Source organism: Protopterus annectens, chromosome 11.part0 (genome assembly GCF_019279795.1).
Source record: "Protopterus annectens isolate FY-2018-M chromosome 11.part0, PAN1.0, whole genome shotgun sequence".
NCBI classification, from domain to species: domain Eukaryota; kingdom Metazoa; phylum Chordata; order Ceratodontiformes; family Protopteridae; genus Protopterus; species Protopterus annectens.
This window is the reverse complement of record NC_056745.1, coordinates 1225423841-1225443988: the sequence shown is the minus strand read 5'-3', so window position 1 is coordinate 1225443988 and position 20148 is coordinate 1225423841. Positions and strand designations below refer to the sequence as shown.

The window sequence follows — 20148 nt, the reverse complement described above, 5'->3', positions numbered from 1 at the left end:
TTTGTAACATGAAGATGCCCATATGAATGAACATTCTTTTCAATGGAGTTTTAGTCGGCAGCCTTTTTGTGTAAGATTGTGGTGCAGTGGGGTCAGGGAATTTACCCATACCATTGTTGTGTAATCTCTAAGTCGGTATCTATAAACAGCAGCGAGTATGGGGGCAGCTTCCATTAAAAAAAAAATAGTTTTATTTTTCATTACTTTTGATCATTCTAGTTTTTGTCTGAAATTATCATTCTTCCTTTCTTTGCTTTTATGAGTGTTTGGTGATTAATGAGACACTCATACACACACACACACACACACACACACACACACACACACACACACACACACACACACACACACACACACACACACACACACACACACACACACACACACACACAGACATACACACACACACACACACACACACACACACACACACACACACACACACACACACACACACACACACACACACACACACACACACACACACACACACACACACACACACACACACATACACACACACACACACACACACACACACACACACACACACACACACACACACACACACACACACACACACATTCACACATACACACACACACACATTCACATATAGACACACACACATTCACACATACACACACACACACACACATATGTAGTTATAGATATACATGGGACATTAGAATTCTGAGCGACAGAGGGTTGAACAGATACATACTAACTAAAACTGACTTCATAAGAACTGAATAAGGATTTGCCTTACTGCTGCATTTTATGTTACACCTTTGTAATTTTAACATGTATATCTCCCTTATAGGCACACAAGATCCAATTATGTTGATATTATAGAAAGTTCCTGAAGAAAGAAAAGGAGATTCAATGGTTATTTAGAGAGGAAGATAAGATAAAGGCTTGAGGCAATTAGGTTATATTTCTGTCAAAGTGATAAAAAGTGCAGTACTATGTGGATCCTGATAGCAGGAATTTATGAACAAACACTGATACTGAGACCTTAATGTTTGCATAATATTAAGATTTATGGGCACTTCAGGACTTAATTTTAGTGTAAAGGAAAGTAAGGACCCACGGGTGGAATGGGTCTATATTATAACATTGAAGTCTTAAAACTTCGAATGTTATAATATCGACGCCAATTCAGTGAACGCTTGAAATAGCGAAGCTGCAGAACACCGAATATTTTCCTAGGGAAAGCATTCAGTGGGCCGTTTCTGCGGCTTCGCTATTTCCTCGACTGGGGTGCGAAGGTGACAGACCAGGTTAAGGTAAGTGTGCGAACGGACCGAGGTAAGGTGAGTGTGTGATAGTTAGGGACCTTAGGGATAGGGAGCGGTTAAGGTGAGTGTGCGATAGTTAGGGACCTTAGGGTTAGGGAGTGGGTAAGGGGAGTGTGCGATAGTTAGGGACCTTAGGGTTAGGTAGTGGGTAAGGTGAGTGTGCGTTAGTTAGGGACCTTAGGGTTAGGGAGCAGGTAAGGTGAGTGTGTGTTAGTTAGGGACCTTAGGGTTAGGGTTGGGTTAACGTAAGCGGATAGCTAGTAGTGTATGTATGGTTTAGTGTAGGGTTCTGTGAAGTGTGTATGTGTAGATTACATATTTTTGGTGTGTGCATTCTCGGAACAGCAAATTTTTTCCCTTGGAAAAAATTTGCTGTTCTGAGCGTTCGAGTATATCACATTTCGGGATTCCAAGGTCGAGCTTATGGTGTTCGACATTTTGGAATTTTGATAATGTGATATAGACCTGGGTGGAATAGCAATACTCTTATTTGGAGAAAGATGCTATCTCAAATGATAGGACAAAGCAGCAGCAATTCTTGGACTGTAGCACTGGACGTTAAATAGTAAAGTACAGACACTATGACAGGGTATTCATGAGACTGCAACATGATTAGAGTAGGTCAGGAATTTTCACTATGTAAGGTTACTGAAAGAGGAAGTGATTAGCCTGGAACCTGGAGATCTGGCTAACCAAGGAGGACTTATTTCCATGAAGTTACAGTGGAAATCCTTTTCCCTACATAATCACTGTGTTAGGGCAGAAGAAGAAGATGATGATAACTATAGAAGTCATCAGTAGTCTATATCTGAATATGGAACCTTCAAAGTACTGAGAATATAAGGTAGTTTGATAATGAAACACTTTTTCCTAGATTTTAAGGACACAGAGGGAGAGGAGAAAGACAGCACGAACTAAAGGATAGTGAGTGCCAGGTAATTAATATATGCAGGTGTAGTAAGGGATGGCTATGCCAAGAGTAGACGCAAGGGAATGGTATTATTAGTAAAAGAAAGAGGCAGTTACCAAGAAAGAGGCAGTTACTAAGTCCCCTGGGCAGATTATTAAGGAGGCATCTTTCGGTAAAAGAAAGGAAGCAGTTACCTAGTCCCCTGGGCAGATTATTAAGGAGACATCTTTCGGTAAAAGAAAGGAGGCAGTTACCTAGTCCCCTGGGCAGATTATTAAGGAGACATCTTTTGGTAAAAGAAAGGAGGCAGTTACCTAGTCCCCTGGGCAGATTATTAAGGAGACATCTTTCGGTAAAAGAAAGGAGGCAGTTACCTAGTCCCCTGGGCAGATTATTAAGGAGACATATTTCGGTAAAAGAAAGGAGGCAGTTACCTAGTCCCCTGGGCAGATTATTAAGGAGACATATTTTGGTAAAAGAAAGGAGGCAGTTACCTAGTCCCCTGGGCAGATTATTACGGAGACATCTTTTGGTAAAAGAAAGGAGGCAGTTACCTAGTCCCCTGGGCAGATTATTAAGGAGACATCTTTCGGTAAAAGAAAGGAGGCAGTTACCTAGTCCCCTGGGCAGATTATTAAGGAGACATCTTTTGGTAAAAGAAAGGAGGCAGTTACCTAGTCCCCTGGGCAGATTATTAAGGAGACATCTTTCGGTAAAAGAAAGGAGGCAGTTACCTAGTCCCCTGGGCAGATTATTAAGGAGACATCTTTCGGTAAAAGAAAGGAGGCAGTTACCTAGTCCCCTGGGCAGATTATTAAGGAGACATCTTTTGGTAAAAGAAAGGAGGCAGTTACCTAGTCCCCTGGGCAGATTATTAAGGAGACATCTTTCGGTAAAAGAAAGGAGGCAGTTACCTAGTCCCATGGGCAGATTATTACGGAGACATCTTTTGGTAAAAGAAAGGAGGCAGTTACCTAGTCCCCTGGGCAGATTATTAAGGAGACATCTTTCTGTAAAAGAAAGGAGGCAGTTACCTAGTCCCCTGGGCAGATTATTAAGGAGACATCTTTTGGTAAAAGAAAGGAGGCAGTTACCTAGTCCCCTGGGCAGATTATTAAGGAGACATCTTTCGGTAAAAGAAAGGAGGCAATTACCTAGTCCCCTGGGCAGATTATTAAGGAGACATCTTTCGGTAAAAGAAAGGAGGCAGTTACCTAGTCCCCTGGGCAGATTATTAAGGAGACATCTTTTGGTAAAAGAAAGGAGGCAGTTACCTAGTCCCCTGGGCAGATTATTAAGGAGACATCTTTTGGTAAAAGAAAGGAGGCAGTTACCTAGTCCCCTGGGCAGATTATTAAGGAGACATCTTTCGGTAAAAGAAAGGAGGCAGTTACCTAGTCCCCTGGGCAGATTATTAAGGAGACATCTTTTGGTAAAAGAAAGGAGGCAGTTACCTAGTCCCCTGGGCAGACTATTAAGGAGACATCTTTTGATTTGCAGTGTTCTCTGCTGCTAGTTCAATCTCTCTAAAGACATAGAGTCAAGACAGCTCATGTGCAGGCAGTATATAATGCAGGACCTATATTAAAAGTCACTCTGAAGGCCATTATCAGGTTGGGATATCTATGAAAGAAGAGACTCATGATCAAACCCTGCAGCTAAACTTATAAACAGGATAAAAGAGAGAGTGCTCTTTTGGGAAAGATCATTTACAGAATTGAGAAAACCTTGTAGGGATATGGACAGGACAGGACAGTCTACAATGTGGCATAAAGAAACATTTCATCATACAAGGGATGCTATATGTGTGAAATATTCCAGGGAAGAAGAGGAACAGAATCACAGATGAGAACCAAATGAATCTGCTGCTGTGCTTTCTGGAATAGCAAAGGTGGGAGTAGTGAGTGTATTTATCAGGGCTGTACTATGTACAGTAGCTACTTTGGTAACAGTGACTGGATTACTGGGGATTTCTGTTGTTTCTTGTCAGAAGTCTATGTACCAGCCTTCTGATTCTGAGTGTGTGAGGTTAGAATAGGTGGGCCATGACCTGCTGATGTAGAATGAGAGGCTCAATTTGCTCATATGTATGAACTATGTGAGACTACAGAAGGAAGTATGTGGCGCAGGGTAGTGGTACAGTAGAATTACCCCATGAGTACTGAAACCTATTGAACTCGTGTTAGCAGATTATAATACGAGCATGGTGTTTCTGGTGCTTTATGTGCCAGGACAGAAATGAAGGCTGGAAATGGTGAACTGGTACATTCACTATGTGGAATGATATACAGATACCAAACTGCGCAAAACAATAATAATATTTAAATAATGAAAAAGAAAAGTTTTTTTACCAAGCCATTCATAAAATACATGTTAGAAATCCCACATGCATAAGTATATTTTCTATGTCCACTGCTCTTCATTTAGTGAAGATATAAATCAGTAGCTCAGCAAGTTGAATACTCACTGTTGATGCCAGGAAAATGGGTTCTAGCCCCACCCAGGCACATAAAATGATATTCTAGAACTGACACTTCAGTGCAGTATGTAGGGGTGCTGCACTACTAATGTGCTTTTCTTTGAATGAGATGTTAAACTGCAGTCCCATCTGCTTGCGTTTATAGAGACTCAGGTGGATTTTAGATATCCCATGGCACTTGCCTATGAAGAATAACAGTAATGCAAATAATTAGCAGTATCATTAATAGGAAAATGGTAAAAACATACATAAAGGTAAACAAGGTGGCTATATGCAGTCTATATGGTATCCATTTTGAATTCCATGACTTGGAGGTGGAAGTCCTCGAACATAGAGACAAACTATGGAAAAACCGGACTTAGCATATACTAAACCTGAGATTGTGTGTCTCTAAGGTATGGCAATTTTGGAGTAAGTATACAAGTGGTAGAAGTATGGGGATGTAGTCGGTCTTGCTTCCTTGCAGAAAAACAGCTTTAAAGGTTAACAGCTGTTATCAATATTTGAAGTTCTGCTCTCGTTTCGCGGTTTCTTTTTTGTTAAGCTAGAACTCATTATTGTGGGTCCTAGAATTACACTAGACTCAGGGAGCCATCCATACAGTTCATGAAATGTACTAATGTAAAATACAAGAAAAAGTACATATACAAACCCATTGGCATACACAAAGTTGCTAAAAAATACTGGGCAGTGGGCAGTCAAAAATGAGCGCACAAATGCACAACACAGTGGCATGAAAGATAGCACATAGTCACTCTGCAAGTAGTGTGTAGCATATCATCATCTCCTTGACATGTAGATGCTGTAATAAATGCCAGTGAAATCTGACTGTATACAAAGTCACTCTACCATATCTTATTGTTTTCCAAACCTGCTGGTATGTGATATCAAACTGTACCAGAGGTCTTATTGATTTATTTTATTAGTTTACTTTACAACACTCTTTTGGGCCACCTTACACCTCAGTTTTTTTTTTTTTTTAACTATCCACTCATACCCAGTACACTCTACATTCACAGGACTATGTTTAAGCAATCCAGTGTTCAGTGTTAAATCATGAGTGCAAACTTCCTGGCAAGCTGGGGAAACAGCTCCCTGCCTGCTAGATGGCAGGCAATTAAATGAAAGGACTTTCATTTAAGCATAGTGATTATTAGTCCACTCATTGAATTACAAAATGTCTTTTTTTTTGTTATGGCAAATACCCCACCACCAACACCACCATTCCCATTTAGGAGGTTGTACCCTTCCCTTAATTACTTTGACCTCTACACCCTGAGGTTAAGGCAATAACTCACTTAGCAGCAACTCCTTTTGATGAATTAGGCTATCATAGAAATCTGAACAATCAAGGTTTTCACACTTAAACCAGTAGATAATTTGACTGAAATAGGTGGCCAGCACATAAAACTAAGATAACACCCTCTTATAAAAGGTATATATTTTATTTATTTATTTATTTATTGACATTTGATTACCATGAAAGTCCGATTGGGTAGAAGCCCATTTTGGTGGCCTAGGGAGAAAAGCTCCAAACTATTACAAAACATTTTAAGAGCAATAATTTCATAATCTTCAAAAACAAAGCAAAAACATCTGCAGTTTATATAATTATAACAAATTAGACAATAAAAAAATTGGTTAAAAATCAATACAAGATATATGACAATCACTTAATATTTAGAGAAATAGACAGTTTGTACAGAAATTAAAGGTCAGTTAGTCTAATACAAATAGGAATTGCAATATGAAGTAAGGGAAAAACAGACTTATGGTGTAGAGAGAAAGTCAGGGAAGAGACTTGGACAATAGTAAGGAAGAAAGTAAAAAAAGGAAAGTAAAGAGGCATAAGGAATAAAAAGGTACTTGTTCACATTTAGGGATATAGTTTATTCTGGTTTTGAGCAAGAACAGAGACAGATTTTAGCTAGGAAGTCTTTCAGAGTGGTTTCGAATAGGGTGGGTAGGTATTGACCTGATGGATGCAAGTAAGGAGTTCCAAGCCTTAGCTACCTTGTATTTTTTTCCATAAGATAACTTATATTACACTATTGAATATCTGACCATCAAATTGTAGAAGACTCTCCATATATCTGCCAAAGGCATTCGTATAATTAGAACATGCTGTTCTGGAAAATTAGTTGTCAACTTATGGCCCAAATCCCTCTACCCTGAAGTGATTTGTTGACTATCTCCATTACAGATATTTTAGGGTTACTCCCGAAAGGGGCCAGTTCTTAATTTCATTTAACAAAATCTGAAGTCCAACATGGCTCAGTGAGTGGAACTTTGTTTTTTATAATATAATTTACTGCACTATGTCATTTGTTACATACTTCTTTACATCAGTGACATAGTTATAAAAAAATCTGAAGCTTCCCCACCTTAAATTGCTAACACTCTGAAAGTTGTTTGGCTATGCTCTGTATATCCTTTGAACAGCTAGCTCTTAAGGTATAGCTTGTCAAAACCAAACTAAAGCTTTTGGTACTTACACATATCTTAATATGTACAGGAGTTATAGTTAGGTTAATTGGTGTCCCAGGCAGTCCTCAGGGTAATGCCCCCAACCGTGAGTTGACGCCCAACTGTAGCAAACAGAAGTCACCACACACACACACACACACACACACACACACACACACACACACACACACACACACACACACACACACACTAAAAGTAAATAAGCAACGTCATTTAAGCAGCCATGCTATCAACCGCTGCTGATGAAACAACTGGATCAGCAACTATTCTGCTGTGCCAGTCATACCCGTAACAGCTTAAGGTTATAGCAAGTGCCTCTTCATTTCACCCAACTGTATACAAGGGAGATGGAGTACTGTTAGCAGTCCAGTGGAGAATTCTAGATCTGCAAGTACACTGGTGTTTGGTTGGACACATTCCTAACATACATACACATACACAAGTAGGGGAATAAGGGTTCTGACGTTTTGCAGGCATGTGAGTAATCTGCTGACAAATCAGGCAAAGTGTACTATTGTAAAAGGTGTCCTGTTCCCTACATATGCCCCTCGACCACCACCACCACCACAATTATCAGTGCCATAACCAACAACATCCACAGGTCTTGTAGAACAAAACTCATACATTTATAACAGGGCCTCACTAAATGCAACACAGGCGTAGAAAATCTCTAATAATTGGGGCCTAGCAGTGTCACTCAAAACAACCCTCTTCCTTTGTAAATTACTATTTTAAGATAATACATTCAGATTGCTGCATCATTTTGGGCGAGCTGACTGAAGTGTTCAAAAGTGCTGAGATTAAGTGATTCTGTGTCTGTCTCTCCTGTAGTTCCACACATTTCCCTATTCCTCTCTGCCAAGGCCTTCTCCATTAGAGGCCCATCACTGCTCAATTTCCTTCTTAGTAATACCATCATTCAGAACACTCTGTCCGCCTTCTGCACTTATTTCAACCTTTTCTGACAGCAAAAGGCAAAATTCTGTTGCCAATTTGCTGTTACTTAATGTGTCATTTTCTAACATGGTTTTGTATGGCCGTGCATGAAGAAGTGTCAGTGCTGTCGATAAAAAGGATGTATAGTAGTATATAAACAGCACTATTAGTGCATGGAGCATCTTGACTACATTCCAAAGTCAGGAAAAAGATAAACTTGTTAAGCTCTTCCCCAGTGCAGAGCCTGATTTAGTGGTGCTTAACAAAACGTTGTTAAGGACATCTGTGTCTTGAGGTAGGGACTAAGAGCAGACAATACCAACAATGAAAAGGAGCAGAAGGTAGAACATCTTTTAAAAGCTGTTAGAGGTTCTCTCTGTCATACTCATAAACAAAACCGTGTGGCAGAACTAAGCACTTACTCCTATCAAGGAGTATTTTGTTTCTACCTACCGCTGTCTGTTTAATAGTACCAAGTGCTTTTCTGGGTTCTCGAGCACCAGTAAAACACTTTGCACTCCTACCCTTTCTCTTTCCTTTTTTTTCTCTTTAACAGTAGTAAATAGAGTAGATGAAGCACCATATACTACAAATAATAATTACTGGATGCCTGATTATAGCCCTCTAGTATGTTTTCTTGACATGGATGGCAAGATTCACCTCTCTAACTTCAGTCTTTCAGTGAATTTTTTGATATCCATGTTATGAATACATTGTAAGCCAGTTGTGATCAGAGAACTGATCATAATCTCCATATAGTGCAAAGAATGTTGCGATCTCAGTTCATATTTGAGAAAACAAATAACTGTTGGGCATTCTTCTGATGTCACTTCATGTTTTTACACTTTCTTTTTGTGTGACTGCTAGTACATGCTACAGATAAGGTTCCATGCACTACAAAGAATTATGGGTAAACCTGGCTAGGCTTGTAAGGGCTCTTGAGCCGTTAGCCTAGTAATGTCCTATGAACCTACTCATCATTACCATTGTAATGTATATACATGCTTTGGTTTCTTTGCTTTCCTTCCTTACTTCCCTCTGGGCTGAGACTGAAATTGGCCTTTCGTGATTAGTGCTCTATGTCCACTTATCAAGTTCATATTTTAACTTTCAGAATAACCTGAAATACATAGTTATCTGAAAGATGTAGGATCATTCCAGAGACTTGCCACCTCTAATGGGGAAAACTTGAAGAATTGGACACTTGACAAGTTTGCTCTTGACGTTAAGGGTGTAATTCCACAGGAATCAAGCAGCTTCATCACTGCTTAATAAGCCTTATCCTGCAGGGTATAAATCACATAATTCTGTAAAGCTGTACTATATATGTTGCTTAAAATTCATCTACTACTCATATAGATATATCTTGGTGTATAGTCTTTTTGGTGAAAAAGTATCATTTCCACGCCATTTCAGTAAAGAAACACTGACAAAGATAGATGTGAGGCATCCATTTTCCATGAGAGTCAGCAACAAAAGGGGTAAGGAGCATACGTTATGGCCTGAAATAGTTATATAGTTCTTAACTATGGACCTCACTGTTATAAGTAAGTGACCATTGTGATGCAATGTCTGTTACAGAAAAGTTCTTAACTATGAACCTCACTGTTGTAAGCGACCTTGTGATGCAATGCAGATGGCAGTCACTAGTGAACTGCATCAGAATCTGACCAACAGCTTTATTAGCTGTAGCACACCACAAGTGGCAGCCAGGAATGATGCACACTTCTAATTAAAAACAGCTTTAAAAGCTGTTATGTATTTTGCACACCTCTAAGCTGATCCTGATTTTTGATTCAGTATTTTGCCATATCTGCCTTAAAATGTGCAATTTTTTTTAGAAAACAGAAAGGAAATTCTTCTTTAAATACTGACAGACATTGCATCTATTACATCTTCAGGAAAGACACTCTGATATAAATGATTTTATTTCCTCAACCTTTTGAGTGACTAGCACTAATAGTCTGACAGTGTCCCTGACATGGGGCCCTTTTACTTTATTTTCATGATAACAGGTTGAGAACCACGCTCTGTGTTGCTGCTTGGTTTCTTTTTAACTGGTAGTATATTGAAGCAGCTAAAACTTCTCATGTATTATACCAATAATTAGAACTGGGTCTTTGCCGGTAGTCTTTTGAAATGTATTTTCATTGAAGATATTCACCTCTTCAGATTCACTTTTTCTCAAATACATAATATGTTGGCTATGAACAGAGATCCAGTCATAATTCTTTGTTTTCCATAAAATATGCCAGATACTGAAGGCAAATTTCTTGAATCCATTTCATGAAAAATAAAACAACTTGGTTACAAACCAAAATCCTCTGTTTCTATAAATGCCTTAGCCAGGCGAATTATATGCTACATTTATTCTCAGAAGGTTTGCTGTTATGTATGGGTAGACCTTTGAAAGATCAAGTTAGGGCAAAATGGAAAATTTGTGGATGAAGGGAAAGGTCATGTGTACCACTGGGCTCTCCCTAAAGGACTCATTGCACAGCACTAATTCAGACATTCTGAAATATTCTGGAAATCAGGAACAGTAAGAACACTGCAATGATCAGGCACAAAGTGGAGTGAAGTACATAGTGAGGACATAGAAATGGGTGGAGATGACGCATAGTGAGATGCAACAGAGATGAAGAACAGAAGAAAGCGAGAGAAGAAGAACAATCAAGTAGATGTACAGGCACAGGATTAGGCAGCATGAGAAGTGTAAGTTGTGGCAAATACAGACGATTAGTAGGATGACACATTAAACAGTGACCACTTCTGCCTGCATTGGTGGCAGCTCAGGTGGCTGTAAAAGATCCTAAGGCACTTACCAAAACAGAAGAGGAAGTTCTCTGGTGCCCTGACCGCATTTCCCCTAATCAGGATGAATAACACCTCTGGTCACCCTTGAAAGGAGGACATTGGCCTAGTTTGCAGTCAACAAAGTTAAGAAAAAGAAAATAAAGGTAGGAAAGTCATGTAGGAAGGGGTGAAAGGATTATATTTCAAGAAGAAATCAAAGAATGGGAATGAAATGAAGGTAAAAAAAGAATAAAGGTTAAGGATAAGGGGCAGCAGAGCAGCATATAGATAAGAGAAGAGCAGGAGTGCTTTGTCGTCCCCCCCCCCATTATTTTTAGACTTACTTTGTCCAGATTTCTTGTATTTTGAGGTTGAGTGGTATGGTGGTAAGTAAACAATTTGGGCTCAAGGTTTAATTTCTTGCTTGTCCATGATGTGATCATAGCAGCACACTTTTGGGATACACTGTGTTCCTTCATGGTCAAATTTCTTCCTGTGAAACACTTTGGAGTCGAGGCGGTGGTTGATGATTGATCAATATGTTCTGTACAGCACACTGAAGTTTATTTAAAAGGGCTGCACCCCCCAAAAAATGTGCTGCCTAGGGTGGACTGCCCCTCTCATCCACCAACCCCCCCCCCCCCAGCTACGCCACTGAGGTTACCTTAGGCATGCAAAACATTCTGTACAGACTGCCATCAAAAAATGTGCAGTATATGTCAAAGGCTGCTGAATAACTGTCTACACAATCATGTCCTCTGCCAGTAAGCAGGCCCTTCCTAAGTCTTTGCATTGTGTCTCCATCAGCCCCCTCCCTATAACATTCTCTGGGTTGGCATACAAGAATGAGGATGAAATTCAAGAAGTACCTTGTAGAAGCACACTTTGTGATCTGTATATAGGTATTAGCTGGTATTTGCATATCCTTTCCTTGCATGACACAGACCCCACCTTCACTCCTCTACCTCACAATTAGTTATCGTGGTCCAGTATTGTTCATTCCACACCCCTCCCCCTTTGATATGCAGATAATATATGCGTTAATGTGCGTGTGCCTTTGTTTTCCTTCACCCACAGCCATGTAATAGGGATAGGGATGTGTTTGCAATAGCAAATCCTGTTACATGCATATCATTCAGAGATATATATACAGGCATGTATTACCACCATATTGTGTGTCTATACCTCTAAAATTCATGTTTGAGAGCCTGGGGTTCTGCAGCTGTGAAAGCCTTTGTCCCCAAGTTTTATGTATGTTCTGAATTCAAACATATTGCATTGCAGTGAAGGTGTGTTCCCTGCTCTGATATGCACAGACAGCCTTCTTGGGTACTAGTTCAACATGTCTGCATGCAGAAATGGTTATTTGAATATGTACAGCATACTACAACCCTCGATAATGCACAATCACCTATGTCTCCCACAGCCCCAGTACCAGAGTTTGTGATTTGATTTGGTAAATGACCAGGAGTATAGTTTGGGGGAGAGATTTGTTTCAAGCCCACTACAACTCAGTCTAGTAAAATGGTCCCCTTTGTGTTTTAGAGAGGCAATACTGGAGTGAACCATAGTTGTTTAAGATTGTAGCTCATCTGTGCAGCTGTTGTTATTCTTACTGAATAGTATATGATGAAAACTGTAACATTTTTCTCTCACCCAGCAATTCAAAAGATCAGAATACCAACCTGCACTCACTGTCTTATTCAGTGTTCTAACAAATCTTCCCAAGAAGCAGATTAAATTACTCCCCAGATACCCTCTCAGTGTTATGTCAACAATGCTATACACCTGCACAACATCCTCAGTTGCTGCACTCTACCCTGCTGAATGAAGATTCAGCTTACCTGGAATTGAATCAGGAACCATATCAGACCATAACTGCACCTAACTTCTGCTGCATCCTGATTCATTTTCCCAGTGGTTTTTGAAAGCTGTATGCATAGTTTTACAAGTAAAGTGACACAATCATTGCTGTTTACATTTTGCTGGCTTACCTGAGTACAGAGCCACCTGCCGGACAGATATGGATTTCCCCGTTATTCTCTGTCTTTGTAAATATCACTCCATGTCCCCCTTTGAATGAACCACAGACTCAAAATTAATGAAATAAGATGTCAAGTCAGACAGTAGTTTAATGTAAGTAGACTGTTTAACTCTGTTTTCCAGTTTCTTTTTTAACGTTTTACCTGTAAGTACTGCAAGAAAGAATTAAATGGTAAAGAAGTATGACAAGCAGATAGATAATGTAACTATTTGTCCTAAAAGTTCTGGCTTTGCATAAAGATAAGCTCACAGTTCACAGATTCTCTTATTACAAATACTTTGCAAGTTTTCATTTTTTGGTAGGTAGAATTAAATGAATGACATTTTGGTTTATGTCCAGAGCATTACATAGTTATGCAGCCGTGAAAGATAAAATGGTCTTCTCTTTGCTGAATGGAGAGTTGTTAAATGATCAGAAAATGGTTAGACAAGAGTTAGCTACGCTGATTCTCATCAAAACACTTATGTTGTGGTCATTGTAGGTCACTACATCCAGGACTTATCATGTTATCTTGTATTGTTTAGACTGTATTACACCACTCACTGCTGTCATCTCACACAAGTACAGTATGATACTTCATGTTGCTTGTACAATGTTATGCCACATATAGCATGGCCATTGTACTGAGGACTACCACATTACCTTGTGCTTTTTCATAGTGTTTCTCCACAAACTGCCAGTCATCATATCTGGAATGTGACATGTTATTAGACTGTGCATACACCATACATAATATTAATTAGAACTACACATGTCTAGCCACTCCTGTTCTCATGCCATGGATTCCCCACCAAACTGTGCCTACAGAGACAAGGCAACAACTGAACTTCAGTTATTTTCCCAAACCGTTAGTGCCCTACCATGGATTTCCTGTCTCTCATTTTGTTGGTAGGAATTCACCCTCCTATCCATTCAGTATTTACAAGACAAAACATCTGTTTTGGATTGCTGAGACTGGGAGAATGTCTTTGCTATATGACCCTCTGTGTGGGAAGGTAGGCTGGCTGGACTTCATTTGTCCAGCCAATTATCTGATTGTGCCTTCAGGTAGTTTATTTGGTGCAAACCTTTGGAGAGAAACAGTGAGGCTAGCAGTGTAGTTAACCTCATCACGCTGTTCCTTTTGCCCAGTCTTTTGAATTAGCAACCCGCAAAGTGGTCTGCACTGTCACTTGGTGCTATCTAGATGGTGTGGCCATAAATGGGACTACCCCAAACCCTAAAATGAAGAACTGCTTGGACAACCACTCCACAACACAGCCATCTCTCCAGCATTCTAAGAAAAAAAAAACGTAGCAATATCATATCAGTTCATCCCAACATAATGGGTGCATCAAATGTCTACTGGAAGACAAAGCTGGTCTTGATGACAGTTGTGTATTTTGCTTCATTTTTCTGTATGACGTGGAATGTTTATTTTTATATTTTTTTCTTAATTCCAAGCATCTGCACGGAGACGGAGAGCAGGTAAGTGTGGCTTTCCTATTGGCTGATCCTTTGCCAGCCACTGCCTCGTTGGATTTGCACCTTGATTGTTGACACATTTTTTTCTGGTTGTGATATTCAGTTAACTTTATTGTATTACTGTATGACTGCACTACAGCAACTGTACTACAATGTTGTGGTGTGAGAAAGAGTCCTGCTGTGTCGTGTGTATAACATGAAATCGAGTAACTACATTACATGATTTGTGTTCTCATTACGTTATCTTTCTTGTAGTACAGGCAAGCATTCCAAGAAAGGTTGCATGGTGATTTTGTTAATGTTTACCTAACACAGCTATCATTTTCTTATCACTTTATCAGTTCTTTGTAAAACAAAATATGTGAAAGCAGCTTTACCAAAATTTCTTGAAATGAAAAGGTAAAAATTTTAAGAAGCTAAACTCAAGGTCTGGTTTTAAGGAATATGTTTTCAATACAAGCACTATTTCTCCAAGCATTGGCATTAAGATGGAGCTGTCTTGAGTGTGACGTGTTTTTTTATTACTAGTTCCCTACTTTTAGTTTCAAGTTAACTTTCTATACTGTGGTTGTTTAGTAAGGGATGTCTTTGTCAGAGATGCTTTTTCCACATACTTTTTCTCCACCACCTCTATCAGAGAAGCTGAAAGGCTGGTAGATAAATGCAAAAAATAACAACCATGATTTTGCACATTCAAGTTTCACTGGAACCTGACATATAGTGAGTCATCTAGATGATCTGCTGACTTTCAACTCCTGCAGTCCTCTGTATGAACTAGAACTGTGAGTGTTGTTTGTATATAACAAGTCAAAGAGTATTAAAGAAATCAAAATTAAAATCATATATCTATTTCTAGCTTTATCTGTGTCTGTCACTGTCTATTTATCTATAGATAGACAGATAAAGATAGATATATTATATATAATGTTCTAGAAATACAACACAACTTTCAAAACAAATTGCTGGTAGCAGTTGTATCCTCATAGGAAAGTGGTAGTCATGTTTCATGACTGTATGGTTGCATATGTAGTGAAGCATCATAAAAATGTTCATGCATAGAATATTCTGGAATAGAATGCAGTTCCCAGAAACAGCAAAATATATACTTTGGAAGCAGTACTGTGCAGATTAGAGTAATATGTTTTTCCGTGATATTTTACGTAATATGCAAAGCCCTCTCCCATAATGCAGTGTACTATGAATCATTAAAGCTCAGTTTCTACCTTTAGTCATTTTCCGTACTTATTCATTACTGTGATCATGATGTCATTCTAAAGCTGTCTGGTCTATGGGGATTAGCAGTTAAGTTGAAAAGAGTCCTCATACAGTAGTGTTGATGACTTTGTTTTAACTATCTATGCATGTTTTGTAGCGGTGAACTACTAAGAAAGAGTTTCTGATCTTTAGCTGAAACTGTTGATATATTTAAAAATGTGTGAAACATGTAGTAGATGAAACATAAACAGACAGAGACGCACACACATATGGGCAGACATAGAGACAGCGAAGCACATGCATATAGACATAGAAGGTTTGAGTGTTTTGTTAGCATATTACTGCCCCCATTTCTCTAGCAACACTGCTTATCACACTAAGATCTGCACATTTTTTCTATCACATATTGCAGTATTATTTTCACCTGTAATGCCTGTAACTCAGTTGCTGAAAAAGTCTCTGGCTGGTGTTTTACTTAACATGTATCCATATATTCAGGTTCAGTAAAATTTGAAATATTTTGAAATGCGTTATATTACTTAATTGTCTGAGGGATAAAGTTAATGTGCATATTTTCCAGTAATAACTCATTTGTAAACATAGAAATGGTTTGAGCAGAATAAAGAAAGATTCTGTACTAAGAAGCAGAGAAGGCACTGCAATAAGTTTAGGTGAAAGTCATGTTAGTACTTTTTTTAAGCATAGTTGGAACAACACTTTTATAAATATTATTTACACACTGATGCTGCAATCTCATAAGGCTGCATTGCTGAAGACTACCTGTTCCTGCATTAATGTTTATTCTGTGGAAAAGGTAATGCTGTGCATTTAATATGTAACCATTCTGTTAAGGCTTATTGATCAGTGACAAACTGGGGTACACCACTGTATTTACAAATACAGCGAATATGATCGGTGATGAAATTTTGTGCACAGTATGTTGTGCTGGTGAGAACTTCATTCTTTGTGGTTAAATGAGATGTACTGCAGTCAGATGCAACTGCTGAACTGATGGTAGAAGTAAAGACGTATTAGCAATGACATGAACACAGCAGTGGTGAAATTGGGGTATAGCAGTGATAAACTAATCAGTGACAATATGTTCATCTCAGTGCTGGTATAATAGAGCCATGCTGATGATTCAAAACAAATGAGTTGGTGATGCTGTAGATGAGTTTTTGAATCATTTGTGATTCAGTCAGTGCAGTAGGTATAATGTAATAGTGATTAAAATGTGATGTGACTGAACATACAAATGGTGAATCAGTGGCGCATCAGGGAAGCGATTAGTGGCACCATCAAAATGCAGAGGGCACTGTACATAGTGATTAATGATGATAATAATAATTATATATCATCCAAAGATATTTGTTGCATTAAACTACATTTTGCTTCTTGTAACCTTATGCTTTCTTTCATGGCCTAGTATCATCACTTGCTGCACTTTGATGTAAAAAGTAAATACAATGTGGATAGTGATATCAGGATAATTTAAACTCTTACACGGTTGTGCTACCTTTTTAATATCAGAGGTCTGCTTGGGTAACATTGATGTCAATCCATATCTTAAGATGCTGGGCTGACTTTCTAGCTTTGCCTTATGAAATAATATCACAGTTTTTTTCTGAACTTACTTGTAGCATGCCTGATAAAGTAGGTACTGCAAGAAGGCAGTCAGAGAACTCCAGTTTAGATAACCAAGCTATTTCCTATAAAATGCTGACTGCTAATGAAGTATTTTTGTGCAATTATAGTGTTGTTAAGGTGTCCTTTATTTGTAACTGGCTATCCGTGCTTTGTTCTTCTTCAAGCATTTCATTATGATGTACTTAAATAATATGGAACAGCAGACGGCTTATTATGGAAAGACAGTATCACTCCTGCATGAAGTTGTGTTTCATGTCTCTTGAAGAATGCTGCTGCACACTAACACATAATCCTAGAGTGCCATGTAGCTATATGCAATGCTTTGTTCCTACTAATAATTTGTGTTATCATAGGACAACATGTTGGGCTAAGCTGAAGTCACATATGTTCAGATCTTGTCATAAAACACACCTCTGGGTGTGTTACTCTGCCTGTACACAACCCCCCATGTTATAAAAGCCCAGTTTGTGATAGTCATAAATGATAATGAGCCGTACTGAACAGAGGTGTAGCTGGCTCAACAATCACCATCTGCTGCTCCCACAAACTAGCTCTTAAAAAAAAAGAACTTCTGCAAAAGATTGGTATTCAAAGCAGGAACACTCCCCTTCCCCCCTTCCCCAGCTCTTCAGTGGAAGAGTAAAAGAAAGGCTGTGATCAAGTACCCTGATCTCTTGAAGCACAGGAAACATTCAGTTCACATCTCTGTGCCCTACATGTGCTCCTCCTTCATCACATTTAGTATAAAATAAATCGTTTTTTTTTCTTATAAACGTAGCAAACTACTTGCTACAAGTGTAGCAAGCACTTACTACAGTTTAAACTACACTAAGCGTGCTACAGCTCTCTAGTTTAAAAAAAAAACAGAATGAAAAATATTTTTTTTTATTTTTAAATGATATCTAGCAGTTGTTACAGTTTAGACCACACATGGAGTATTATAGCACTCAGGTTCAAAAGCAGTAAAGATGGTAGTGCAGTAAAGGACGAACAGGAATTGGGATGATAGGTCTGGCAGACTGCACCCCCTAACACTTTGCACCCAAGGCAGTTGCCCTGTCATCCCACCCTAGCTACACTACTGATACTGTGCTCATAGCTGACGTAAACATCCCAGCATCACAGTGCAATGGACTGCAGCCTTGTCTATAACCTGACCAGGATTTTATTAATAGCGCTGGTGGTGGAAGTGTCAGGCTTGGAGGATGATAATAAATGATTGATATTAGCTCAGGCATCCTGTGAGGTCAGAGGCAACTATAGCTTACTTGCTTGGGTGACAGCTAAAGAGAACAGTGGTGGTTGTACCCATGGGTAAAAGCTACCGGACGCAAACTTCTAGTGGTACACAGCATATGCACTGAGGCAATTGGACACAAACTTCTGAAGGCATTAAGCAATTGTGGAGCTCCACAGATCTGACATGGGGGCTAGGACCCCAGGGGTTGGAAGGAAACTCTAAAGGATCAGGAAGACTGGCCCACCCCATATTGCCTGACACTCTATGTTGCTTTGTTCTAATTTTTAGGTGCACTTGTTGAATTCACATTTGCAGAATGGACATATTTGTTTAACCAGGTACAAGGTTTGTTATAAAGATTGAAGAAAAGGGGTCAAGCAACCTTTTGCAACATGAATAGATTATTGGTCAAGAAAATAAACATGTTAATAAAAGAGTTGCTGATGTTATCTCTGCTGTTAGGCTTTGTCTGGGTCTACAACCAAAGTAACATCAGTGACTTATCTACTGTTGTTCACTGTAACTTAGAGTGGGATCAAAAATACGGTTCTATTTTTAAGCCTTTGAACCCCCACATATAAAAATACTCCAGTTGTAATTAGGCCATAAAACAGATAAATAAAGTCTGAAGAAATGGTCCTTCTGGTTTTATTCTAGCAACTCCCATATAATACTTAAAAAAAAATCCTCTCTAAGTAGACATGGCTTATCTGAAATCAGCTAAATTTAACAGCATTCACAAATGACAGTTTGGCCTTAGAATGTTGTTGTTGTTGTTGTTTGTCTTTCGGCTTTTCCCGGTTAGGGGTCGCCACAGTGGAACTCTGGTCTGCTAATGATTGGCAGTTGGTTTTTATGGTGTCAAGTTGCCAGCCCAATGCCCAACCTTCAATGAAGGCACCCCCATTCAACACATGTCTTTCGAAAGCCCAGGCCTTAGAATATGTATATATAAAACAGTCCAAGCACAACAAGGCAACTTTCCTCCATGAAGACCTGCTTAGTACTGCATTCCAAGGAGATGAGTTGTAGCTGAAGCAGGAATGCCCTCCATCTTTGTTTCGTAACACCCCCCTTGTACTTGACATTCTGCATCAACTTGATAATACTGCATTACTCAACTTCACAAACACCATCCATCAAAAATGCAACACAAGCAATGTTGTAGCTATACTAGTTGTATGACTTATCAAAAGCCTTTGATAAAGTGCCTTGTGACAAGCTACTGTTTCAGCTAGCATCCTTAGGCCTATTCTATCCCACCCTGTCCTGGTTCCAGAGCTACCAGTTAGACAGATCTCAGGCTCTAAAACAGCAGACAAGCTACTCCACCTTTCTACCAGTATCTGTTAGTATACCCCAAGGATCAATAATTGGCCTTGTCTTGTTCACCATATTTATTAACAACTTGCAGACTGCTGTCAAATATGCCAGCCTAATCCAATATGCTGATGATTCTACTCTTTTAATATCAGCCCAGAATGCTACTCAGCTTCAACAACTCACTCAGGACTCATTCACCTCCACTAAAACTTGGCTGGGCAAATATGAACTCATCCTGAATTCAAAGAAGAAAAAATACTCCTTTTTACCCCTAAGTCCAATACTGATTGCAAAACACCTCCTCTA

The 20148-nt window shown here is 39.1% G+C and overlaps 1 protein-coding gene across 5 annotated transcripts in view; it reads left to right on the top strand.

Annotated features, from left to right (window-relative positions):
* The window catches only part of SHANK3 (SH3 and multiple ankyrin repeat domains 3), a 7266504-nt gene that overhangs the window by 6808982 nt on the left and 437374 nt on the right, over positions 1-20148 (top strand). For 4 of the 5 annotated variants that reach the window (XM_044088608.1, XM_044088610.1, XM_044088611.1 and 1 more), the window contains one exon: positions 14397-14420. The exons of the other annotated variant lie outside the window; for it this stretch is intronic. In XM_044088608.1, the coding sequence (XP_043944543.1) occupies positions 14397-14420 (24 nt within the window). The remainder of the gene's footprint in view (positions 1-14396; positions 14421-20148) is intronic. 5 annotated transcript variants of the gene reach the window in all.